The 20,075-nt window shown below is 37.0% G+C and overlaps 2 protein-coding genes across 3 annotated transcripts; one reads left to right on the forward strand and one right to left on the reverse strand.

Annotated features, from left to right (window-relative positions):
• Positions 1–3,025: 3,025 nt before the first annotated feature.
• LOC135643678 (uncharacterized) lies at positions 3,026–11,001 on the reverse strand. Of its 2 annotated transcripts, none has more exons than XM_065160951.1 (9): positions 10,547–11,001; positions 8,364–8,564; positions 8,105–8,207; positions 7,943–8,022; positions 7,576–7,653; positions 6,425–6,516; positions 5,364–5,475; positions 5,076–5,214; positions 3,026–3,395 (listed from the first exon to the last, which is right to left on the reverse strand). In XM_065160951.1, the coding sequence occupies exons 1-9, from the start codon at positions 10,835–10,837 to the stop codon at positions 3,310–3,312; spliced, it is 1,182 nt and encodes a 393-aa protein (XP_065017023.1). In that variant the 5' UTR covers positions 10,838–11,001; the 3' UTR covers positions 3,026–3,309. The 2 variants fall into 2 exon arrangements, with proteins under 2 accessions (XP_065017023.1, XP_065017022.1); XM_065160950.1 differs by having other exon boundaries at positions 5,089–5,214; positions 10,547–10,998.
• A 2,349-nt stretch (positions 11,002–13,350) lies between these two features.
• On the forward strand, positions 13,351–17,214 carry LOC103992299 (beta-glucuronosyltransferase GlcAT14A-like). The gene is made up of 5 exons (XM_009411945.3): positions 13,351–13,828; positions 14,172–14,782; positions 15,582–15,657; positions 15,747–15,862; positions 16,227–17,214. The coding sequence occupies exons 2-5, from the start codon at positions 14,275–14,277 to the stop codon at positions 16,760–16,762; spliced, it is 1,236 nt and encodes a 411-aa protein (XP_009410220.1). The 5' UTR covers positions 13,351–13,828; positions 14,172–14,274; the 3' UTR covers positions 16,763–17,214.
• Positions 17,215–20,075: the final 2,861 nt, after the last annotated feature.

The following is a 20,075-nucleotide window of genomic DNA, read 5'->3' on the forward strand; positions in this document are numbered from 1 at the left end:
CATCAATGACCCCTTAGGTTATGAATATTACAAATACACTCTTTTAAGTTATATATATATATATATATATATATATATGATATATCAAATAGTTTTTAATATGCTTGATTTTATTTAGCTCACTTACCGTATTGTTTAATAACACTATAATATTTTTATTAACGTACTGAAAATATTTTTTAAGTAGATTTTATAATATTTTCAAATAATTTTTACAGTATTTTCACCAAACTATGGACCGTTGGCTCATAGGGGTGTTTGTGGTGGGAATAGTACATTTGCACCACAGTGAGAGATATTTGAGGTATTATCTGAAACAGGAGAATCGAAAATTGAAAATAGGTCATCTTATTAGGAAAAAAAAAGCCAAAATGAGAACTTAAACCATTAATAACGCTTGGCTTAAACCTGCTTCCCCGATACCAAATATGGACCACTGGATAGCTTAAACATGAAAATTAATCGGATTTACTAAGTGGTAATGTAACCGTAACAATTAATAATGCTTAGCTTAAACCAGCCACTAGTGTGAGCATGGCAGTAATATATCATTACTTTAACATAACTTTTTATATATTACATAATTAATGAACTGTTATGAACATCTTAATGAGAACGATGTTTAACTATTTCATTTTTATGTTCTTAAATTTGATGGTCAGATATTTAATTCCAAATTTGACAAGCATATACAAATCCCACTTAAATATAATCAACTTGTGAGTAATTCTATTATTATTATTATTTCCTATGCTTTGATGTTTATGTTTGAGGAAGTTACGGATAAACAATAAGTATATCTGGGGCTAATTAATAATTATCATTACCTCATGTATTTAAACCTTATAGTATCTCGGTATTTAAACTTAAATGTTTTTATTAAAATCTCTGTAATTATTAAAGTAAAATATTTAATCATATTTACTTTAACTTTAATGTCATTGACAAAAGATAGTGATATTATAAAAATGACATAAAAATGATAGAAAAAAATAATTTCAATATCCTTGTTTTATTTTATTATGTCCTAATTAAAACTTCATAGTTAATTATTGTGATGGTGGTGGACGATGATGCTACAAGGGTAGCGGGTAGCTATTTGGTGGTAATCGATCTTATTGATATATATTCGAATATCACTGATCAAAGTAAAGGTAGTGATGACGGTTTGATGATGATATTGGTGGATCTCAAGAATGTGATGGGAAAGAGGAGGGAGCGCAATGACGAGAGATAAAGTAAAGAGAGAGGAGAAAAAGGACGAGGGTGATAATATAGCAAGAGATAGCATTGACACGGCTATTGTCCTCGTGACACTATCATCATATAAGGGAGGAGGAGGAAGAGGACGGTGAGCAGTGACCATGCTTTCTTCGGCTTGTGTAGTTTTTTGCGAGGGGAGGAGGAGGAAGGGGAGGGAGAGTGTGGTGACACTATCTCTGACTTCTACGATTTCTTACGAGGGGTGGAGGAAGAAGAGGGAGAGCAATAACAAGAAAAGAGAGAGGAGATAGTTGCTCTCCCTCCTCTTCCTCCTCCCACCACAAGAGGAGGGAGAGTGATGACGGGAGGTGAGATAAAAGGAAAAGAGGAAAAGGATGAGGATGACGAGGATGATAGTGTCACAAGAGATAGCATCAGTGCAACCATCATTCTCGTGATATTATCATCCCGCGGATGGAGGAGAAGAGGAAGGACTGCGATGACAACACTATCTCTAGCTTTTATGGCTTCTTGTGGGGGGAAGAGGAGGGAGAGTGACTATCTCCTCTCTCTTTGTCTCACCTTCTGCCATCACTCTCCCTATTCTTTCTCCTCTCCCGACAAAAAGCTGCCAAAAGCCGAAGATAGCATCGTCGTCGCTCTCTCTCCTCTCGTGGGGCAAGGAGGAAGAACCGCTATCTTCTCTCCCTTTGCCTCACCTCTCATTGTTGCTCTCCATCATCTCTCTTCTCCTCCCCTTACAAAAAGCTACAAAAGCCGGAGATAGTATTACCGTTGTTGCTCACCCTCCTCTTCCTCTTCCTCCCTCATGGGATGATAGTGTCATAATGATGATGGTTGCACCGATGCTATTTCCCGTCGTCGCTTTCTCTCCTCTACATTCTCACATCTTCGAGATCCACCACCATCATCAAACTATTATCACTGTCGCGACTGTCACCCTCGCATCAGTCATAGATGTTTGAATCAACATGACAATAATCGACTAAAAAGTTTTAATAGCGACCACCTCCATAATAGTTACCTCTGAACTTTAGTAATGTCACAATTCGCCACTATTACAATAATCGATTAAAAAATTTTAATTATGATATAATAAAAGTAAATATAACTAGGATGTTGAAATTATTTTTTTACTTATTATTTCGTATCATTTGGTCGTAATAAAACCAATGATATTAGGATAAACAATATTAAATATTTCACAAAAATGTCAATATGAATTTTTTTTAACACGCTGTTTTGCCTCACGCCCAGCAGTGGCTCCCACAGCGGAGCGGAGGGGTCCCATCTTACGGGAAGACATGAGATTAAATGACAGGCAATCTGTACTTAGCCCCGTGTGTCGAAAGGTTAAAGAATTTACTCGCCCATTGGCGGTGGCTCCCACAGCGGAAGGGTCCCATTTTAGGGGAAGACATAAGATTAAATGGCTGAACAGTGACTGGAAGGTGACAGGTGATCCAGAAATTTTTTTTCCACCTGCTGCTTTTGCCTCACGCGGGACGGGCCTCGGGCAATTGACCCCGTCACGCGGCCTCACAGCACCGACGACCATTCTCCCCCGCTTGCGCTTTCTAAAAATACATACGGAGAGTCCACCCTTACCTGGATCCTGTCCCGACTCTTTGATCTCCCGTCTGCCAAGCTTGTGAAAAACTTCAGATGTGAGTCTGACCTCCACGAAGCATACACCTGCAAACCTGTGAAACCTCGGCAAGCTCTTATCTATCTGAAATGCCATGAACAAGCTCTTTACCATGTCTGCGTGAGTAGTAATCGATCATACTAATCCTAAATGTTTCAGATCAAGTGCCATGAACCCCATTTCTGATTTCGAAAAAGGTCCCACCAAGATCATGTTCTCATGAACCATTTTACAGCATATCGGAACTGAAACAAATTCTTTATTTTGGAGAAAAGCAGATACATCTTCCAGATCCCTATTTCTCATCACTCTAGTCACAGACAAAGGAATCTAGGAATCTTCATTTATCGTGCCACGCTGAGTCATAGACGACACCGGTGATGGAAATGCAGAGTGCTCAGCTTTTACCAAGGCGACCTCGATTTGACTTGTAGCCCTTAATAATCTTCTGCAGTGCTTTTTTGGCTTCCTCCAGAGTCTCGATCGAGTGTTCCACCTCGAACGATAGTCTTTGAATATTGAACTGTATGGTCAAGATAAGGTCTAAGAAGATTATGGAACATTAAGAAAACAATATACATTAAAAAACATCGGCATATTGTGTAGCCAAAAAGAGTTGGACAACCCAATCAGTTTATTTTGATTGACAGATAAACAAACTCTTTTTCAGAAACTGTCTATTGGAGACTACCAGCATTTATAATGGCACCACTCTCAGACTATCTTCCAGGATTATATTTGCAAGCAAATAACAACCAGTTCCACTAGCAAACCAGAAAAGAAAAAATTGTAAAATAACACTTCATAGCTCTTAGCCTTACTAGTTAGCCAACCTTTACTTTGAGGCCCATTCACACATTTCAATCAAATCTACATCCTATGCTAAGATCAAAAGAATGACTATCTTTCTCCTAAACGGCATAATAAGGTTTAATATCTTGGCCCAATATTAGTTTCGACACCTTATCGGCTGATGGGGTACTGATGTATTAAGTGGTAACAACCTGTACCACTAGTACAGGTCCTTGGTTGAATTAATAATACTGGAGTGGTATTTAAAACACTGCAAGCCAACGATAATATGAAAATTTTCTAATCCTAATATGAGACTCATAATCCACCAATTTTCGGTGTTATATATTTGCTATGCTTTGTCAAACTATCTATAGTATCATATAGAAAAGTGGATCACATCATTTAAAATTTTATATATATTAAAAAAAAGAACAATCCTTATTAAGCAACCTGACATACTATAAAACCATCCACTTAAATTATTTCTCATTTCTGGTGTTTCCCTTCCGAAACTCAAAAATTTCTTTACATATCCACCATCTTATTCTCTAATAATGTTGCACACAGATAAATGGGGACTTAAAGCTAATATATAAAACAGTTCATTCTAAAATTCACTACTTTGAAGTACATAGAAACACAAATTAGACTCCTCTATTAAACATATGTAAACTAATCCAAACCCTAGAACTATCCATATTCTCAGTACCCCTCTCAATCAATGACAACATTCACATATGCACACTTTTGGGAGGAGAAACCTGGATATCCCTCAGTGATCAAAGTCAATAATTTTTCAATAATTTATGATTTTATCCCAACCCCTTATCTGCATACAACCCCTTCAATTTATCAAGACAAAAGCCTTTCAGTTGACTATAACACTAGCCTTTAATTCCTTTCATAACCTAGACCATAGTTCTGATTTTTGACATTCCTAAACAAAATTCAGCCCATGTTCATCAATTATAATACCAAGTTCCTCTCTAACTTTTCCCCCTACTTTGAAGCCCCTTCACCGAAAAAAAGACACACACACACATACATGTGTGTGTGTGTGTGTGTGTGTGTGTGTGTATAGACAGTGAGATTGGCAAATATTGAATTACTAGACGGTTTAAGCCCAACAGAGTTTTCTGTAATGAAGTTCCTAAGGTTCAATGCATCCCTGACTACAAGATTATCAAAAAGAATTTCTCCTTGGCTGGATCAACTAACATCCTTCATTGAGTTTTAAATAAGTCATATATACATGAAGGACAATCAAATAACTTCCAACAATAATAGTTCTGGAAATTTTAAATGCAACAACAGACCTTATTAAAACATAAATAATGCTATTTGCAAAAACCAAGTTCACTAGAAGAATTGAAACCATAAGGGAAATGTATATAACAGTCTATATCACCTGTTTTCCATACCTGTGCACCCTGACGAACTCGTATATCAATGCCTTTGCTATCTATGGATATGAGAGCTGCATCATCTATCTCCGCTTCCATGGACAAGAGTTCTTTTAGTGGTTTTGAGAAGTTTGCATTTAGTTCCTACGGCAGATGCATGTTCATAGCATAAGCAAACAAAAGCACATAGCAAGACAAGTTTGCAAATGTTTGCATGCAACCTTCAAAATTATGCTACCATAGATGTACACACACAAGAATTTGATGTATTGAAATTTGCATCACATGTTTACTTTTAAATTTTGCTCTCCGCCATCAGCTGCAATCTTGTCAGGCTGGGTGGCCTCATATTCCTTGACGTTGACCCATGCAACAGTCCCAAATCCTCCAATAAAATAGATGTCGCTGATAATCCAGGTAATGGTAAATATCATGAGCAGGAATAAATGACTTGATGCAGAATATCTTTCAAAACATATATACTTCAGAATAAGTTGAAACAAAACAAAAACATGAATAAGTAATTAAAAGAAGCTTTCAGACAACATGATGCTTCCAAACTCTGACATTTTGTATCTGTACATAACATTGATTAGAAAATGCACCTTATATATCAAACAACAGCGAAAGCAAATTGAAGCAGCAGATGAATGTTGATTGCTGATTCTCCATAATTCCCTTCTCATGGTTAAACTTAAAATGCCAAACTACAATAGGAACATGTTCTGGTTGAGATGCATATACCACCATCAATCCTAAATATCAAATCTACTAAATCACCAAGCGTCACCATGCAGTTAATTGATTAATGATTCTGCAGAATCTGTTCACAATTCTCTGCTCTCTTCAAACAAAATCAAATACCATTTTTGTTACAGCCCTTAATCATTATCTCCTTCAAAGCAACAAAATTATTCTATAAAAAGATTTTTTCTGCAAACCTTGACATGTTATGATAACTCATACTGGAGGAATCTCTTCTCCTGTTTGGAAATTAGTGCGGCATGTCCATTTAGTCGGGAAAGGATTTTAAATCCCTGGAAAATCAAGTAGCCAACTGAAAATGCAGAGTGGCAGAATTTTACATCCTTTATTTTTAGGAATCAAATGCCACAAGATAAACTAGCATGGTGTAATTACTTTAATATTTTAACAGATCTTCTGGATCCAGTAGTAATATGTCTGTGTATTTCAGTATTACAATACAAAACTAAAGTTCAATCTTTTTTTTTGGTGTATACCAACTTTACTTTTTTGCATTACCCATGATATATTACTAGGTTAACACAAAGACAAAACTCCTGCACGGGATGTTTAAAGTCAACTTTGAAAGGGTGAAGATTCAAGGGCAAACCTAATACTCTGCATCCTGTAGTAGTAGAAGTTTCCCCACTGATGCGATGACCATTGTTGGTGTTTGGCCATGTACTGTTGACGAGCCCATTCCTACAGTGGATGAAGAAATTATTCTGAGATCGACTATGCAATATTCATCATAAAATATATTCAGGGTTAACAGAAACAAGTTTTCTTTCAAACTTAGTAGATGATTCAAATTCCAAGTAAAGCAAAAGATCAGAAATATCATACACAAGAAAGTTGTAAGACACAAGCTCAGGATGCGGCAATCAACTATTGCAAGTATAACATAGAGGAGCTCTCAGAATAGAAAGTTGGAAATCACATAAGCTCAAAGGACCCAGCGATTCCATATGTCTGGAGAAGAGATCATGTAAAAGTAGTAAAACTTAAAAAGGAAAACCCAGTGATATATTCATTATCATATCATCTCAACCCAAATATATAATCAATCAATACCAAATAGTCATGACCTCATAGAATCTGAATTAATTAGCATCAAAAAATTATTAACTAAATGAAGTCTCACAATCCATGAGCCTTTCAACCTTAGGTTGTAATACAACTAGCAAGGTAAATTCTAGAGGCATGGAGATAGGTACCCTGTTCTTGTAGACGCACGTTATAAGAATCTTAAAAGAAAATACTTCAAAATATCCATGTGCATGCACACACATATGTAAAGTTGAAAACACACAAGTCCAGAGCTACATCCCAGAAAAGCTTAATTAAAACAGATGTGGGAAATATGCACATTCCATTTTCTACCAACATGTCAAGAACTAGATGAATGAACATCTTTATTACATAATATCACGTTGATGTGTGATTTTAGGAAGTTTACCATGAACTGAACTCAAACGTTCATAGAAAACTAAACAATCCACCATAGGGATAAGATGCCTTCAATAATTACCTTAGAATATGATAAGCTTTTAATGACCTTAAAAATGATCCAAGACCATGGCCTACCGCTACAAACAAATTTGACCAGGGATATTCATATTTCTTGAGAATATCATGTCTTAATTTGTCAACTATTTTGTGCTTGAAATAGTATAGAGAAAATAGATGCAACTAATATAAATCAGTTCAATCACTTAGGGAGATAGGAAGCAACTTAGTGAGTAAGCATGGCTTAGGAACCTGTTGATCAGCCGGGAGGGGCACAATATCACCAAAAATTGTCACACGTGCATTTGACAATCCACTCCATCCAGGTATCTGTAGTATAAGCAAGCAATAGCATGAATAAATAAAAGAAAGTCCTTGAAGATAATTTAAACCAAGATTTGTCGTATCATGACATACCGCCCAATATGAGCGATACATATTGGTCTGACAAGAAACCAATATAGGCGGTAAATACCAGTCTGTCGGTATGTTCCACCATATCATGTGTCAGTACATTGGTACAGATCGATATGCACCATGCCAATAGCCGATCGGTATATTGATACAGACCAGTAACACGAACCATGATTTAAATAATGAATAATCAATATTGTCATACTTGTACTACAAGAGTGCATCTTGGATCTGCCAAAAGATTCCGTGTATGAATAGCCAATGGTGAAAGCGAAAAGATTGGGTCTGCACAAAATGGTAATGGATGGCATGTTTGGAACTATTTGAAATTAATTTACATATGTACAGTAAAAAGATGGTAGCTTACGGCCCATTGAATCTGGTGCAAAGTCAACTAGTGAACCAAATGGGTATCCTGCACGACGATGATGCATCTGGGACATGACGGTGCATAAATGAGCAAACCTAGCCTGGTATTTAGTCAATAAATCAGAAAAAATATACAAATTTAAAAATTCCACTCATAGATCAAAAGAAATCAACTCATCTTAGACAAATAAATTACAGGATAGTCAGTCAAATATTAAAAGCCTCATTAGATCGCATGTAGTGGCAAATAGCCTCACCTGCTCCATTAGATTGCGAACAGCCAAGGCTGGAGAAGGTAAATCATGAGTGGAAGTTGCAGTTTGTACACCACCTGAAATCGGTGTCCTGAAAAGCCCAGACCTAGACCCACTTGATCCACTTCCTCCAGCGATAGGTCTTACCATGTCCGGGTTTTCTGATACACCCATCTCATGGCTACCACCGAGGTCTAAATCTCTCTTCAAGTGAATAACAATAACAATCAGAATGATTATTTATTTAAATAATGACCCAGTTGTTCATTAAGCAGAGAAGTTGAAGATATCTATGATATGGATGCTGCAAGCTTACAAATATATCAAAAAACATTTTTAAATATGCAGATTGCCAATTTTTCATAAATCACCTCTTTCCTATATCTAAATTTCATCCTAATCAACTCTAATATACACCAAGGGAGAATTCAATAAAACCAAAAATTGGATCCATATTGGATGTAGACAACACAAGCTGCAAAAAGGGATATAAATAAAAGTATTATTGTATTTCTTATGGCTTAAACTTTTAAAAAGAATAGCAAATATATGATTGGAGATCTATTCAAGCAAGAAGAAACTGTTTGGACTAAGTTTGTAAGAGGTATGCATTAGGATGATAGTTTGGCAAATCGAAAAGTTCAAAGTTTTCATAGTTGAATGCCTTATAAGCAAGCCATGAGATTACAGATTTATACAATATGGAGTTTAGACTAGAAGGTTCAAGTATGCAACATTTCACTAGAGAACACAATAGCTGCTTTGCTCTTCTACGATTTTCTTTCAGACTTCAAAGAACCCAAGAAGTTGCAAAGCTAAATAAATGGATGTTGTCGACGAACTATTTGAAGATTAATAAGCTGTTAAGAAGTAGATTGTTCCTCCATAAAGAGGTTTGACTTCTATTTTTTAGCCAAGCCACCAACCAGAGAAGGACTGCCTCCCATCAGTCAGTGGTGTAGGCCCTATGAAAGATCACTAACTTTACACATCGGCACCCTAGCCAATAGTTCAGCAGGCAAGCCAAGAGTGCTACAAACCAATTGGAAGGCACCCTTACATGGTTGGTGGTTCTCTTGATACAGGTGTGTTGGACCATTTAATGGCCTACAGCAACAGAAAAAAATTAAAATGTCATATATCAACCTTTCAAATGCGGACCAACTTCACGATTCACCGGATTAATCAATCATGATCCAGATATTCCAATAGAGATTGTATCCATCCTGCAACTATATCGACACCTAAACAAGAAGGGTAACTGGATATGAGAAATTATTAAATTTAGCAAGCAATTGGCCAATAGTTTTTTCATTGTGTTGTTTGATTTCTGTTACATTTGGTTTCTAGCTAGTTCAGTCAAGCTTTTTAGCAGTTTTGGCTGATACATGATAAAATTTTATTGGTCCTGGTGGTACCTAAGTAGTTCCAATTGATCTGGGATATGACTTAGCTGATTTTATGAAGGTCTTAGTTGGTCTCAAACAGATACCAACTGAATCCAAGTGGTTTTACGAAGATCTGATCAGTTTTGATCTTGTTCCCAAATCCAACAATCAATAACAAAAATAAATAGGATTTTGCAAATTTGACCAAGATGGTCGCTGAAGTTGTATGCACACTAAACAAGAAAGTAACTAATCAATCTCAAATGCACTCATCAAAGGGGTGATCATCTTAAATCTTGGACATCTTATGCAAAAGAATAAGCTAGATGTTGCAAGAGTCGGTAACTTTTGTGCACTTTGAGATGTGAAATTGAAAGATGAAGATAAACGTAGCAATCCCATTGTAACACCCCCACTTTAGTGTCATATAAAAAGTGGAAAACAATTTCAATTAATTCATAAAGACTTGATGGGTGTACTATCAAGAACTTTGACTTAAGCAATTCCAAGTCAGTAGTTTAAACTCAACAAATTAATGTGTCAATTATCCATCTCAAACAGCCAATGATTTTTGTGAGATTATATTCAAGATAAAAAACCGATCAGCGTCAAACTTGACTTGGCAGGATAGCTGACCAAGAAAAGAGCCAATCTACCAGCACAGATGCCAAAAGCAAATGGAATTTTTCGGTATCGGAGTCAAGATGCGATTGATTGTAACGTAACTTCACAACTGTACCAAGAAGGAACAAAAGTATTATACAACACAAAAAGATCAAATCTTGATGACAAGAGTACCTCGATCAAGGGACCACCCTCGGCGGGGAGGAACCCAGAGCCACGACCCACCGCTTCATCTCCTCCTTCGATGTTCCCGGAAACATCACCGGCGAGGGCTCGAAGCCTCGGGGAACACTTCAGGGCATCGGACTGACAGATCGAGAGCCGCAGAACATATGGATTCTCTTGTGTTCGTAGGATCCCACGGCGGAAGGGCGAGACCTTGAAAAAGGGAGAAACCGGGAACTGGCGCGGGGGACAGGTCTCGGCGAGGCCGGAGGGCAAGATGGTGTTCGATAGCGTTTCCATCGAAAAGAAAGATGAAACAGCAGATCACTCCAATATTAAGATGGAAAGGAAGGAAAAGCAAGAGGGGAAGAGGAGGCGGCCGATGGGAGCAGTCGGGAAGGAGATGAGATGGCCGGGGGAGATGGCGACTTCACTGCGCTGAGTGGGCGTTTCGTGCACTGAATGTAATGGACTGGATATTGCTTGCGCCTCATCTCCGAGGTTGGTAGAAGATTAGCTGGATCGTCCCAAACACCAAATACCATTGTTTTCCTTGGACAAATTTCGAATGAACTCGCGTCTTATAACAATTTTAACGTTTTTAAGATTAATTGTTTAAAATAATTAAGAGTATAATATACTTTTAATTTTTTTAAATAAATAATTATCATTATCAAACACTATCGATCATAGTTATTAAACTCGAATAGGACCAACTTATATGATTCAATCTAAAAAATTAAGAATTATGTTTTTTTCGATACCGTTTATTAATTGGATTGTTTTGAATCTAGTTTTATCTTTTTTCTTAAAAAATAAAATATTTTTTTGAATGCGTTATCCAATCCCTCTCTTTAATTATGTCATGTTATAACTCATCATTATTTCCTCACTTTCATTGTTTATTTGTCTCATAATCATTAATTTGTAATCATCTTCAATTTTGCAACCATTCTATCTCTCTCTTCTTTTTTTTTGTCTTACCACCTTATATCACATGTTGTTGAATTTTTATCTTTTGATAATTAATTTTTTAGTTTATTCTGTAATTACAAAATATTTTCATAAATATAATTTTCCTTTTTATTTTTTTGTACATATTATAAAAATATAATCCTCAATGAAGAATGCTGGTATTATAATTTCAAAGATCTAATTGTCATTATAAATCATCAAGTCTCATTTGAAGATTTTGTAAGGTGATTTCAGGTTTCCTTCAAGATTAACAACTTACTTTTGCACTCCATATATTGAAAATATGTCCTCTCTCTCTCTCTCTCTCTCTCTCTCTCTCAGTTTAATATGTTTTCATGGTTGGTGTTCATAATCCATGATTAGTAGCAGAAACAAACAAACAGCCAGATGCCAAAGAAACCCTCGGTATCTGATCTGAATAAAAATCTTAAATCAAGGTTCATATATTGTTGCTTAAGAAACATCTGCTATGCTTTCTTTCCAACACGGATAGAGTTGCTACTCCCATCAAACATCATATGCCCGGTTTCGGATCGACCACTTTCTTCTGCCACACATCTGCCTTCAGTGTGCAAAGATTGCGATTTGTAGATGGGGACTGACAGTGACCCAGTTTCCCTTCTTATCAGTATTGCAAGTACCTTTCTATGAACTAATATCTTCATAGAAAAGAAGAAAGTCTTGTGTGAATCATAGCCATAAAATTGGATCCCAGAGATGAGATAGACTGAAAAATCAGGAATTAGACTCTTGGCCGATTTGATCCAGACAAGTCAGATAACCAGATTGAATTTAGTTTAACTGATCGATTTTCCACGAACTGAAAGAATCAACTGATCCAATTGATGTAAATTGTTCTAAAAAGGAAGCTTTGTTGAGATCTCACTGTAGGTTCTGCCTCGAATGATTGGCAACTTTATAGAGGTTTTTTTTGTTTCTATCCTGCAGCCAAAAGTTGATAGATCGTCCTCTCATTATGGCATCAACTCTCTGTGCATCTGTAGTTGAAAGGAATATTGTTGAAGATGATCGAGAAAGCAGTGCTGTACCCTCTGCCTAATAGTGTCCTCAACCCATATAATTATCATGTCGACGACAAACGCAGAAGCATTCACTACTTCTGTGTTTAAGAAACAGACTTTTGACAAGACTGAAAGCTCAGCTTTTGCAGTTGCAGACAAGTGACAATGGATTCCACTTACCGGAGCTGATGTCTTGAGTTGAGCTACTTCACACTGATGAAGCCTCATAGTTTCAGATGAGCATTCACTGCCATTTAATGCTAAATTGAAGAAGAGAAGAAACTTGGTGATGGTGGCATTGAATTGCCGCAAATGTGTAAGCTCAAGTTAATATCTTGGTGATGCTAAGGTGAAGGATATGACACCCTTCACATCCCTAAAAACTTTGGTGGAAGAACATGTGAAATGGTGGAGATTCCATGGTGTATTTATTTGTCTTGTGTCAGCTGTCACCTGCAATTTTCACATGGAAGAACAAGGAATAAGTCGAGTTGCATCGTAACAGTTATCATGCAATACGCATTAACATGGAGTCCGACATAGTTTATACCGGCCGTTACTATGTCGGTGAAGAGTCCGAACGATTTGAAACTGACATGTTTATACCGGTTATTCTCGGGTGGTGCAATTATATCGGACGTTATCATCTTTGTGAAGCGACCGCAGAACCACCACCGCTCGAGGAATGATGACACCCACTTCTCTCACCTTTTTTCTCCTGCCACTCTCTCTCTCTCTCTACAGTACTGTGTCGTGGGCCCCAGTCGTCTCCCAGTGTATGTGAACTATGACAAGGAAGAGGACGGCAACGGAACCACCTCGAATTCCTTCGCGTCCTCCCCGTACTATTATTTCTTGGAGTCTCTCGGCTTCTCCCTCTCCGCGCTGCCGGATCGCAAAGTTCAAGCCTTTCTTCCGGCACTCACTGCCCCTCTGCTTCGGCGCTTCTTCGTTACCAATCTTTCTACTCCATTCGAGTGTTCAGTTGGTGGTCGTTCGCCCTCCCAACCCCCACACCCTGCTGTGCCCCTGCGGTTTGCGTTCACTTTTTGACCCGCTTTGGATCCGTTTTCTTCGCTTTCATCCCCGAATAGGACGGTTTCCTCGGGTCACCAGGGAAAGATCTCGTCTTTCCTCTCGCTGATGCCGCGGTGGGCGCTCCGAAGGATCACTCCTTTCCGCGACGTGCGCGGGAATCCACCACCGATGCCCCACTTGCGTCTTTGAACAAAACTACGTTTTTCTCGGCCAGGCATTCCCGTTTCCTTGGGTTTGTCGTTGATTCTGAGGAAAGGTGGCGTCTTGCAATCTTCTTTCTCCATTCGAATTTTCTCTTCTCAACCTGTTTCTTTGTTGGCCGATTTAGATCGGTCTATATATATTCTTGGCGTGATAAACCTTGATTTCTTCTTTCTTTTTTGCCTGTTTGCGTCGTGATTTTGTTGGAGTCCAGGGTAATTTTCCTAGAAATAGTTAGATCCTTCTCTCCTGGAATTTGCTTCATGAATTTTGCCAAATCCAAATTAGGATGCCGTCTCTAAATTATTGAAGTACTAATTAGGAAGTTTCTCACGTACCCTATTGTGCTTCCTTATTTGGATCTTACTAATTCAGATATGCTGTCTAATTATTTCCAGTTTGGTCGGCCTTCCACGCATGGAGTCTGATAGAATGTGATTTTGAAAGCTTGAATTATCCGATGCAAAACAAAAAAATTTGAATTGTGACTCAGGTGGTCCGATGAGGCTGCTTAAGTTTTCTCCATGGATTGGGATCTTGGTGTTCGCCGTTGCTGCATTCATCTTGGGAGTCATTTCCCATTCGTTTCTGCGAGGAGGGGCATCGGTTGCTGACCAGAACCTTGGGCTAGTTGTTGGACCTCTGTTGAAGGGGCCTGCTGATCCCCCGGTTTTTGCGTATTGGATTTCGGGGACTGGTGATGAAGGTCAGAAGATGCTGAGGTTGTTGAAAGCAGTGTATCATCCGAGGAACCGATATGTTCTGCACCTAGATGCAGGTTCCTCAGCTCTTGAGAGGATCAACCTGGCACACTCAATTCAGTCTGAAAGGCTCTTCAGAGCTTTCAGAAATGTTGATGTTATTGGCCAAAATTATGCTGTTGATCGAACAGGTCCTTCCATACTCAGTGCAACACTTCATGGAGCTGCGGTTTTGCTAAGGCTTAGTGCCGATTGGGACTGGTTTATCACCTTGAGTTCTTCAGATTATCCAATTATGACCCAAGATGGTAAGAGTTTGTGTTCATGCATCATGCTGACTTATCTTGTTCTGGCTAGGTTGTAACCTTGACCTTCAACGATTAGCATTTCAGATTGCTTTACTGCAATATGGTTATTTTGAAACCTTATGTTAGCTAGAGTTAACAATCAGAGGTATTCCTAATCTGCTTTCTCTGTGAAAGAACATATCAAACTAATATGTGGGACGGACTGCCTCTTGAAAGCAGAGATTTTTCTTATCAAGATAATCAAGATCTTCTCTTTTGCATCTACAGTGGCTCTAGTTATCTGAATATTATCCTGTCCTGTTGCTTTAAACTCTGCCTGGCTTCTCATTCTCACATGACCACAATCTGATTGTGGCATGTAATTGAGGGTAACCACAGGTCTACATGATTAAACTCTAAATTTGATGAGATAACCATGCTCAAAGGAGGCCAAAAATTAGGATCCATCTTGACATGTCTTGGTATGTTAAGACTCCATGTTAGCATGCATTTAGTCCTGCATCACATGCAGGCACTAAAAAATATTGGGTAGCTTTTGAGATATGGAATGTCAATGTCAACTCATGAAACATTACTGTGATGATCTTTTAGACTTCTGCCTGCAAAAACTCAACAATTATGCTTTCAGGTTAGAAATTTAAGTCATAGAAATATCAAATTGTCGAGCATGAGTAACTTTTGTCCATAGCATTAATGGACCATTTTTATGCTGTTTGCTCAGTTACCAAATATTTATATCCTGTGTGTTTCATGCTCCTATTTTCTTTGTTGTGATGTTTAAAATTTCATTGCTGTACAGATCTTCTTCATGTTTTCACTTCTTTGCCCAGGAATCTGAACTTCATTGATCACACAAGTGATCTTGGTTGGAAAGAGTGAGTCTAGCTCCAAATTTATGGCTACTTTTATGTTTATCTATATTGTTAAGCATCTCTTTAATTTATAATGCACCTTTTTGATGTAGGTATGACAGGTTTGACAAAATTGTTGTAGACCCCAGCCTTTATATGGACAAGAATTCCCAATTGCTTATTTCTTCTGGAACACGTAAAACACCAGATGCTTTTAAGATCTTCACAGGTATCTGCATTTGCCAAAGAGCATATTGTAAATGTTTCTTCCCATTTATCACCAGTGTTATGTCCTCCTATTCTTTGATGTTTCATTTTCTGTTTTCTTGAAATCTTAGACTCATTGTTATCACATAAGCGAAAGCTGAATTTTGTGTCCTGCTGTTTAAAATTTTTTTGCTTTGGGATCATGTCTAGCATGAAGTTGTCTGGATTCTCTTATAATCCAAGTGTTGTCCTGATAACGTCAAGGTCATCAAGTGTTATATTGCTAATATTCTCGTTTTGGCCACTGGTACTGCATTATTCTTTCTTTGATTAACTTCTCATTTTAGTTAATGGTACTGTTTTATCCTTTTTTTGACCTGAAACAGGTTCTCCGTGGGTGATTCTTAGCAGAGCTTTCGTTGAGCATTGTATACATGGCTCAGATAACCTCCCTAGGAAATTACTCATGTATTTTGCCAACGTAGCCTACTCGATGGAATCCTACTTCCAAACTGTGATATGCAACTCTCCTGAATTCCAGAACACCACAGTCAATACTGACCTAAGATACATAGTTTGGGACAACCCACCAGGGTTGGAGCCTCTATTTCTTAACCAATCATATTACAAGGCCATGATAAAGAGCAGAGCAGCCTTTGCTAGGAGATTCATGGAAGATGATCCAGTGCTGAAGAAGGTGGATAAGAAGATACTAAAGCGGGCACAAAATGGAGTTGGCTTTGGACAGTGGTGCTCGGCCCAGCTAAAAAATAATGGAGAGAAGACGTTGAAAGGCGATACCTGTTCGAGCGGGGTTGACATCAACACCGTCAAGCCAAGTCCATCAGCAGCAAGGTTAAAAAGTTTGGTGCTGGAGCTCATCTCAGAGGAGAGCTTATTTTCAAACCAATGTAAAGTTTGATGATATGACCTGGTTATGATTTGGAAGTTCAGCAATTTGGCTCATCTCTCTAAAAATCAATGCAAAATCATTCATAGAGTGCAGTTGAACCAGCAGCCAGCATGATGAATCACATGGCCAGTGCTTGGGGCGCTCATCGGGCAGCAGGGTTCCACGAATTGAAACTGAATTCTTTTTAGCTTCCTTTATATAGATTTGTGTTATAATATTTTGAGGCATTTTGCATTTGTGGATGGGGTGAGAGGGATGGAAGGAGTCATAGGCTGATAGAGGATTATAGAGGGACAATGTAGTCATATGTCTCTTTTACTGTCATATTGATTGTTCACACGACTTTTAGACACTGGATTCTTTCTAGAACATAAACTATGGTCATAGTTCAGAGAAATCAATGCGCTTGTATCACTAATAATGATGTCTTTTCAGTATCATCATCTTGAAGTTTCCATTTATTTTCTGATGGTATATTTTCATGTTGAACATGGAAGGATCCTGTTTCACATAACTTGGCAAAGTCCAGGTCCGATTCCCATCTACTTTTGTAGTTGGGGAGTAGTTGAGTTTGGGGTTTTGAGATCAAGATTAACTCCATCAGGCATGATTTCTGGGTATGTTTAAAGATTATAATCACTAAATCAACACGGCATTTACTGGACTAAGGAAGTTCTAGAAACCAGAATCCACAAGCAAGTTGGTCCATTTCCTAGATCTTTGGGAGTTGTTCTTATGGGATCTGCTATGCTCACATAAACCATGGAAGTGGTCTTCAAAGGCTCATAAAAAATTATTGATGTAAAAGTTTCTCTTTCACTGAGAAAATTTATTGTGAATGCTCATACAAACAGCATATAAAAGATTGTTTATAAACTAACTTCTGTTTATAGTTAATAAACAATCGGCAGAGTATGGACAAAAATAAATGTCTTACTAATCTTTTTGTTTTTGGTTTTATAAAGGTTCATGATTATAAGTTCATAACGCCAGTCTATTCCCATTTTGGGTTGGGCAGAACAGATCTACTAATTCTTTTATTCCAGTTAGTAAAAGGGATATTGAATTAAGAAATAAATCTAGAAACTAAAAGAGGGTATCGTGAGCAATTACAAGAATTGGGTTCATTGGTATTCCTGATATAGTAGATGCTATCACACATACAGTCATACTCAATTCGATAGAATTATTTGATCTTAAAGGAGATCTTCTATAATTTCTCCGTAAGGGGTTGTTTTTTTTATTTTGTCCTATCATTAATAATTTGATTATTTTTAGATAATAGTAGATAGAAGATCTATAATTTCTTCGTAAGGGGTTGTTTTTTTTATTTTGTCCTATCATTAATAATTTAATTATTTTTAGATAATAGTAGATAGAAGATTTCACGGTGAATGATATTTTGGTTTTATAATATTGCGATGATATGATAAAATCTTTAAGATATAGTAATTTCTAAAAAACTAGTGGATGAGATTTCGAATCTTCAATCTTTTATCTAATATATCAACATTAAAATTAATATTTTTTTTAAGAAAAAACTTGAGACTAACCCTACTCTAAACTTGTAAATAAGATGGGCATGATTAGAGGTATAGAATTGATGGTCGATATGTGCTGTGAAATTTTTTTTTCTTATTACATAAGTATATATATATATATATATATACTATTATATTGGATTTTTTTTTTTTCTGAGTATCAAAATGGGTTATTCATTAAAATACCAACTTATTACCAAAGCAAATATTAACCATAAACAATAGACCAATGAATCAATCATAAAGTGAAACACTAAATTTTTACGTGAAAAATTCAATACGAAAAAAATCATGGGATCGTAGTCTACTTCAAACTTCCGCTATCACCAATAATGATAATACGTTTAATAAGTCTTTTCCAAAATAATTAGATGATCACAATAACATCAAGAGCATAGATCTTCACTCAACAATAACATATCATCATCATCATAGATGAATTTCATAAAAAAAAAAGTTTAGATCTCACCAAATGAGTATAACAAAATAATATTTCATAGAGAATAAATTATAGATCGATATGATTAAGATTGTATAGCTTATTATAAGAATTTTTCGTTGAGCCAAAATCGATAAAGTTTATAGTAAAAACTTCGTAACCTTAGCTTTTTCTCTTTTTCTCTATTATTTTTCTGTCCCGCTACAGTCTCCATCGTTCGCACACACCTTCCACCCACACACGTCTCCACTTCCCTATTTTTTTTATAATAAATCAGAAATATATATATTGATTTAAAAGATAATTACAATAGTCTTTTTTTTATTTTCGTTATAACATGTATTAAATTTAAAAATCAATATATTCAACTTGCACCGAACCTTAAATTTTAAAAAGTAAATGTAAATTAAAAATAAAAATTGATGTAGGAAACTAGAAATTTGTACTTGAGGCAAGTTTTGACATTGTAAAAATATTATAATTTTTTTCTATTTGAGTGATACATTGAACTGACAATTGACTATATATATATATATATATATATATATATATATATATATATATATATATATATATATATATATTCTGCTGATATCTTCATCTTCATATCCATCACCAAATGCTCATCCTAATATCTCAGCCACACCAGTAGAACGCAGTTTCTAATACGAAACGATTGATAGCTTTATCACCTATGTTTGATGACCATTAGGACAGCACAGAGAACTCACGACCACAAAACAAGTTGTGATCAGATAAGAAGCGTATACTGGCAATGGAGAAGCTTCATTTGAAATGGATAGTGGATCTTCTTCTTGGAACCATGCCAACAATAGCTCCAAAAAGGACATTAGATCGACATGGCACGACGTGTCCATGCCGAGGACCTCAAGAGTTCCAAGTCTCATGCATGGAAGGTGATAAGGTGGGAGTCGGCTTGTCACCCAGACAGTGGACTGGAGTCTTCTTCTCACTAATTCTCACCAAATTGGAGCAGCACACAGAGAACAGAGCCGAATGATGTGTAAGCTCTTCAAATACAAAGGAGAGGTTAATTCTGATCTTGAGTAGACTTGGGAGTAGAGAGCGGTACATTACAGATCTAGAAACTGAACTAGTACTGTTCCTCTCGGAGTTGGATGCCTCTTTCTTGATTAATATAAAGTTTATGAAGTTTGAGGTCCCCCTCTCTCTCTCTCTCTCTCTCTCTCTCTCTCTCAATCATGCTTCATGTGGGTGGGTGGCTTTATCCATATCAGTAGGCCATAAGTTCTCCAAATCACCCAATGAGGGTTAAGGCACAGCAAGTCGAGAGGGATGAAGCCATGAAGGACTCAGATGT

Source organism: Musa acuminata, chromosome BXJ3-7 (genome assembly GCF_036884655.1).
Source record: "Musa acuminata AAA Group cultivar baxijiao chromosome BXJ3-7, Cavendish_Baxijiao_AAA, whole genome shotgun sequence".
Lineage (NCBI taxonomy): Eukaryota > Viridiplantae > Streptophyta > Magnoliopsida > Zingiberales > Musaceae > Musa > Musa acuminata.

Bases quoted from the DNA above. Each gene is read 5' to 3' on its own strand.
- LOC103992299 (XM_009411945.3), top strand. From the start codon at position 14,275: ATGAGGCTGCTTAAGTTTTCTCCATGGATTGGGATCTTGGTGTTCGCC. The intron at 15,658-15,746 runs GTGAGTCTAGCT...TTTTTGATGTAG, and splicing joins AGTGATCTTGGTTGGAAAGA to GTATGACAGGTTTGACAAAA. The intron at 15,863-16,226 runs GTATCTGCATTT...GACCTGAAACAG, and splicing joins TGCTTTTAAGATCTTCACAG to GTTCTCCGTGGGTGATTCTT.
- LOC135643678 (XM_065160950.1), bottom strand. From the start codon at position 10,837: ATGGAAACGCTATCGAACACCATCTTGCCCTCCGGCCTCGCCGAGACC. The intron at 8,023-8,104 runs GTAAGCTACCAT...CATTTTGTGCAG, and splicing joins TGCACCAGATTCAATGGGCC to ACCCAATCTTTTCGCTTTCA. The intron at 7,654-7,942 runs GTATGACAATAT...CTTATACTACAG, and splicing joins GATGCACTCTTGTAGTACAA to ATACCTGGATGGAGTGGATT.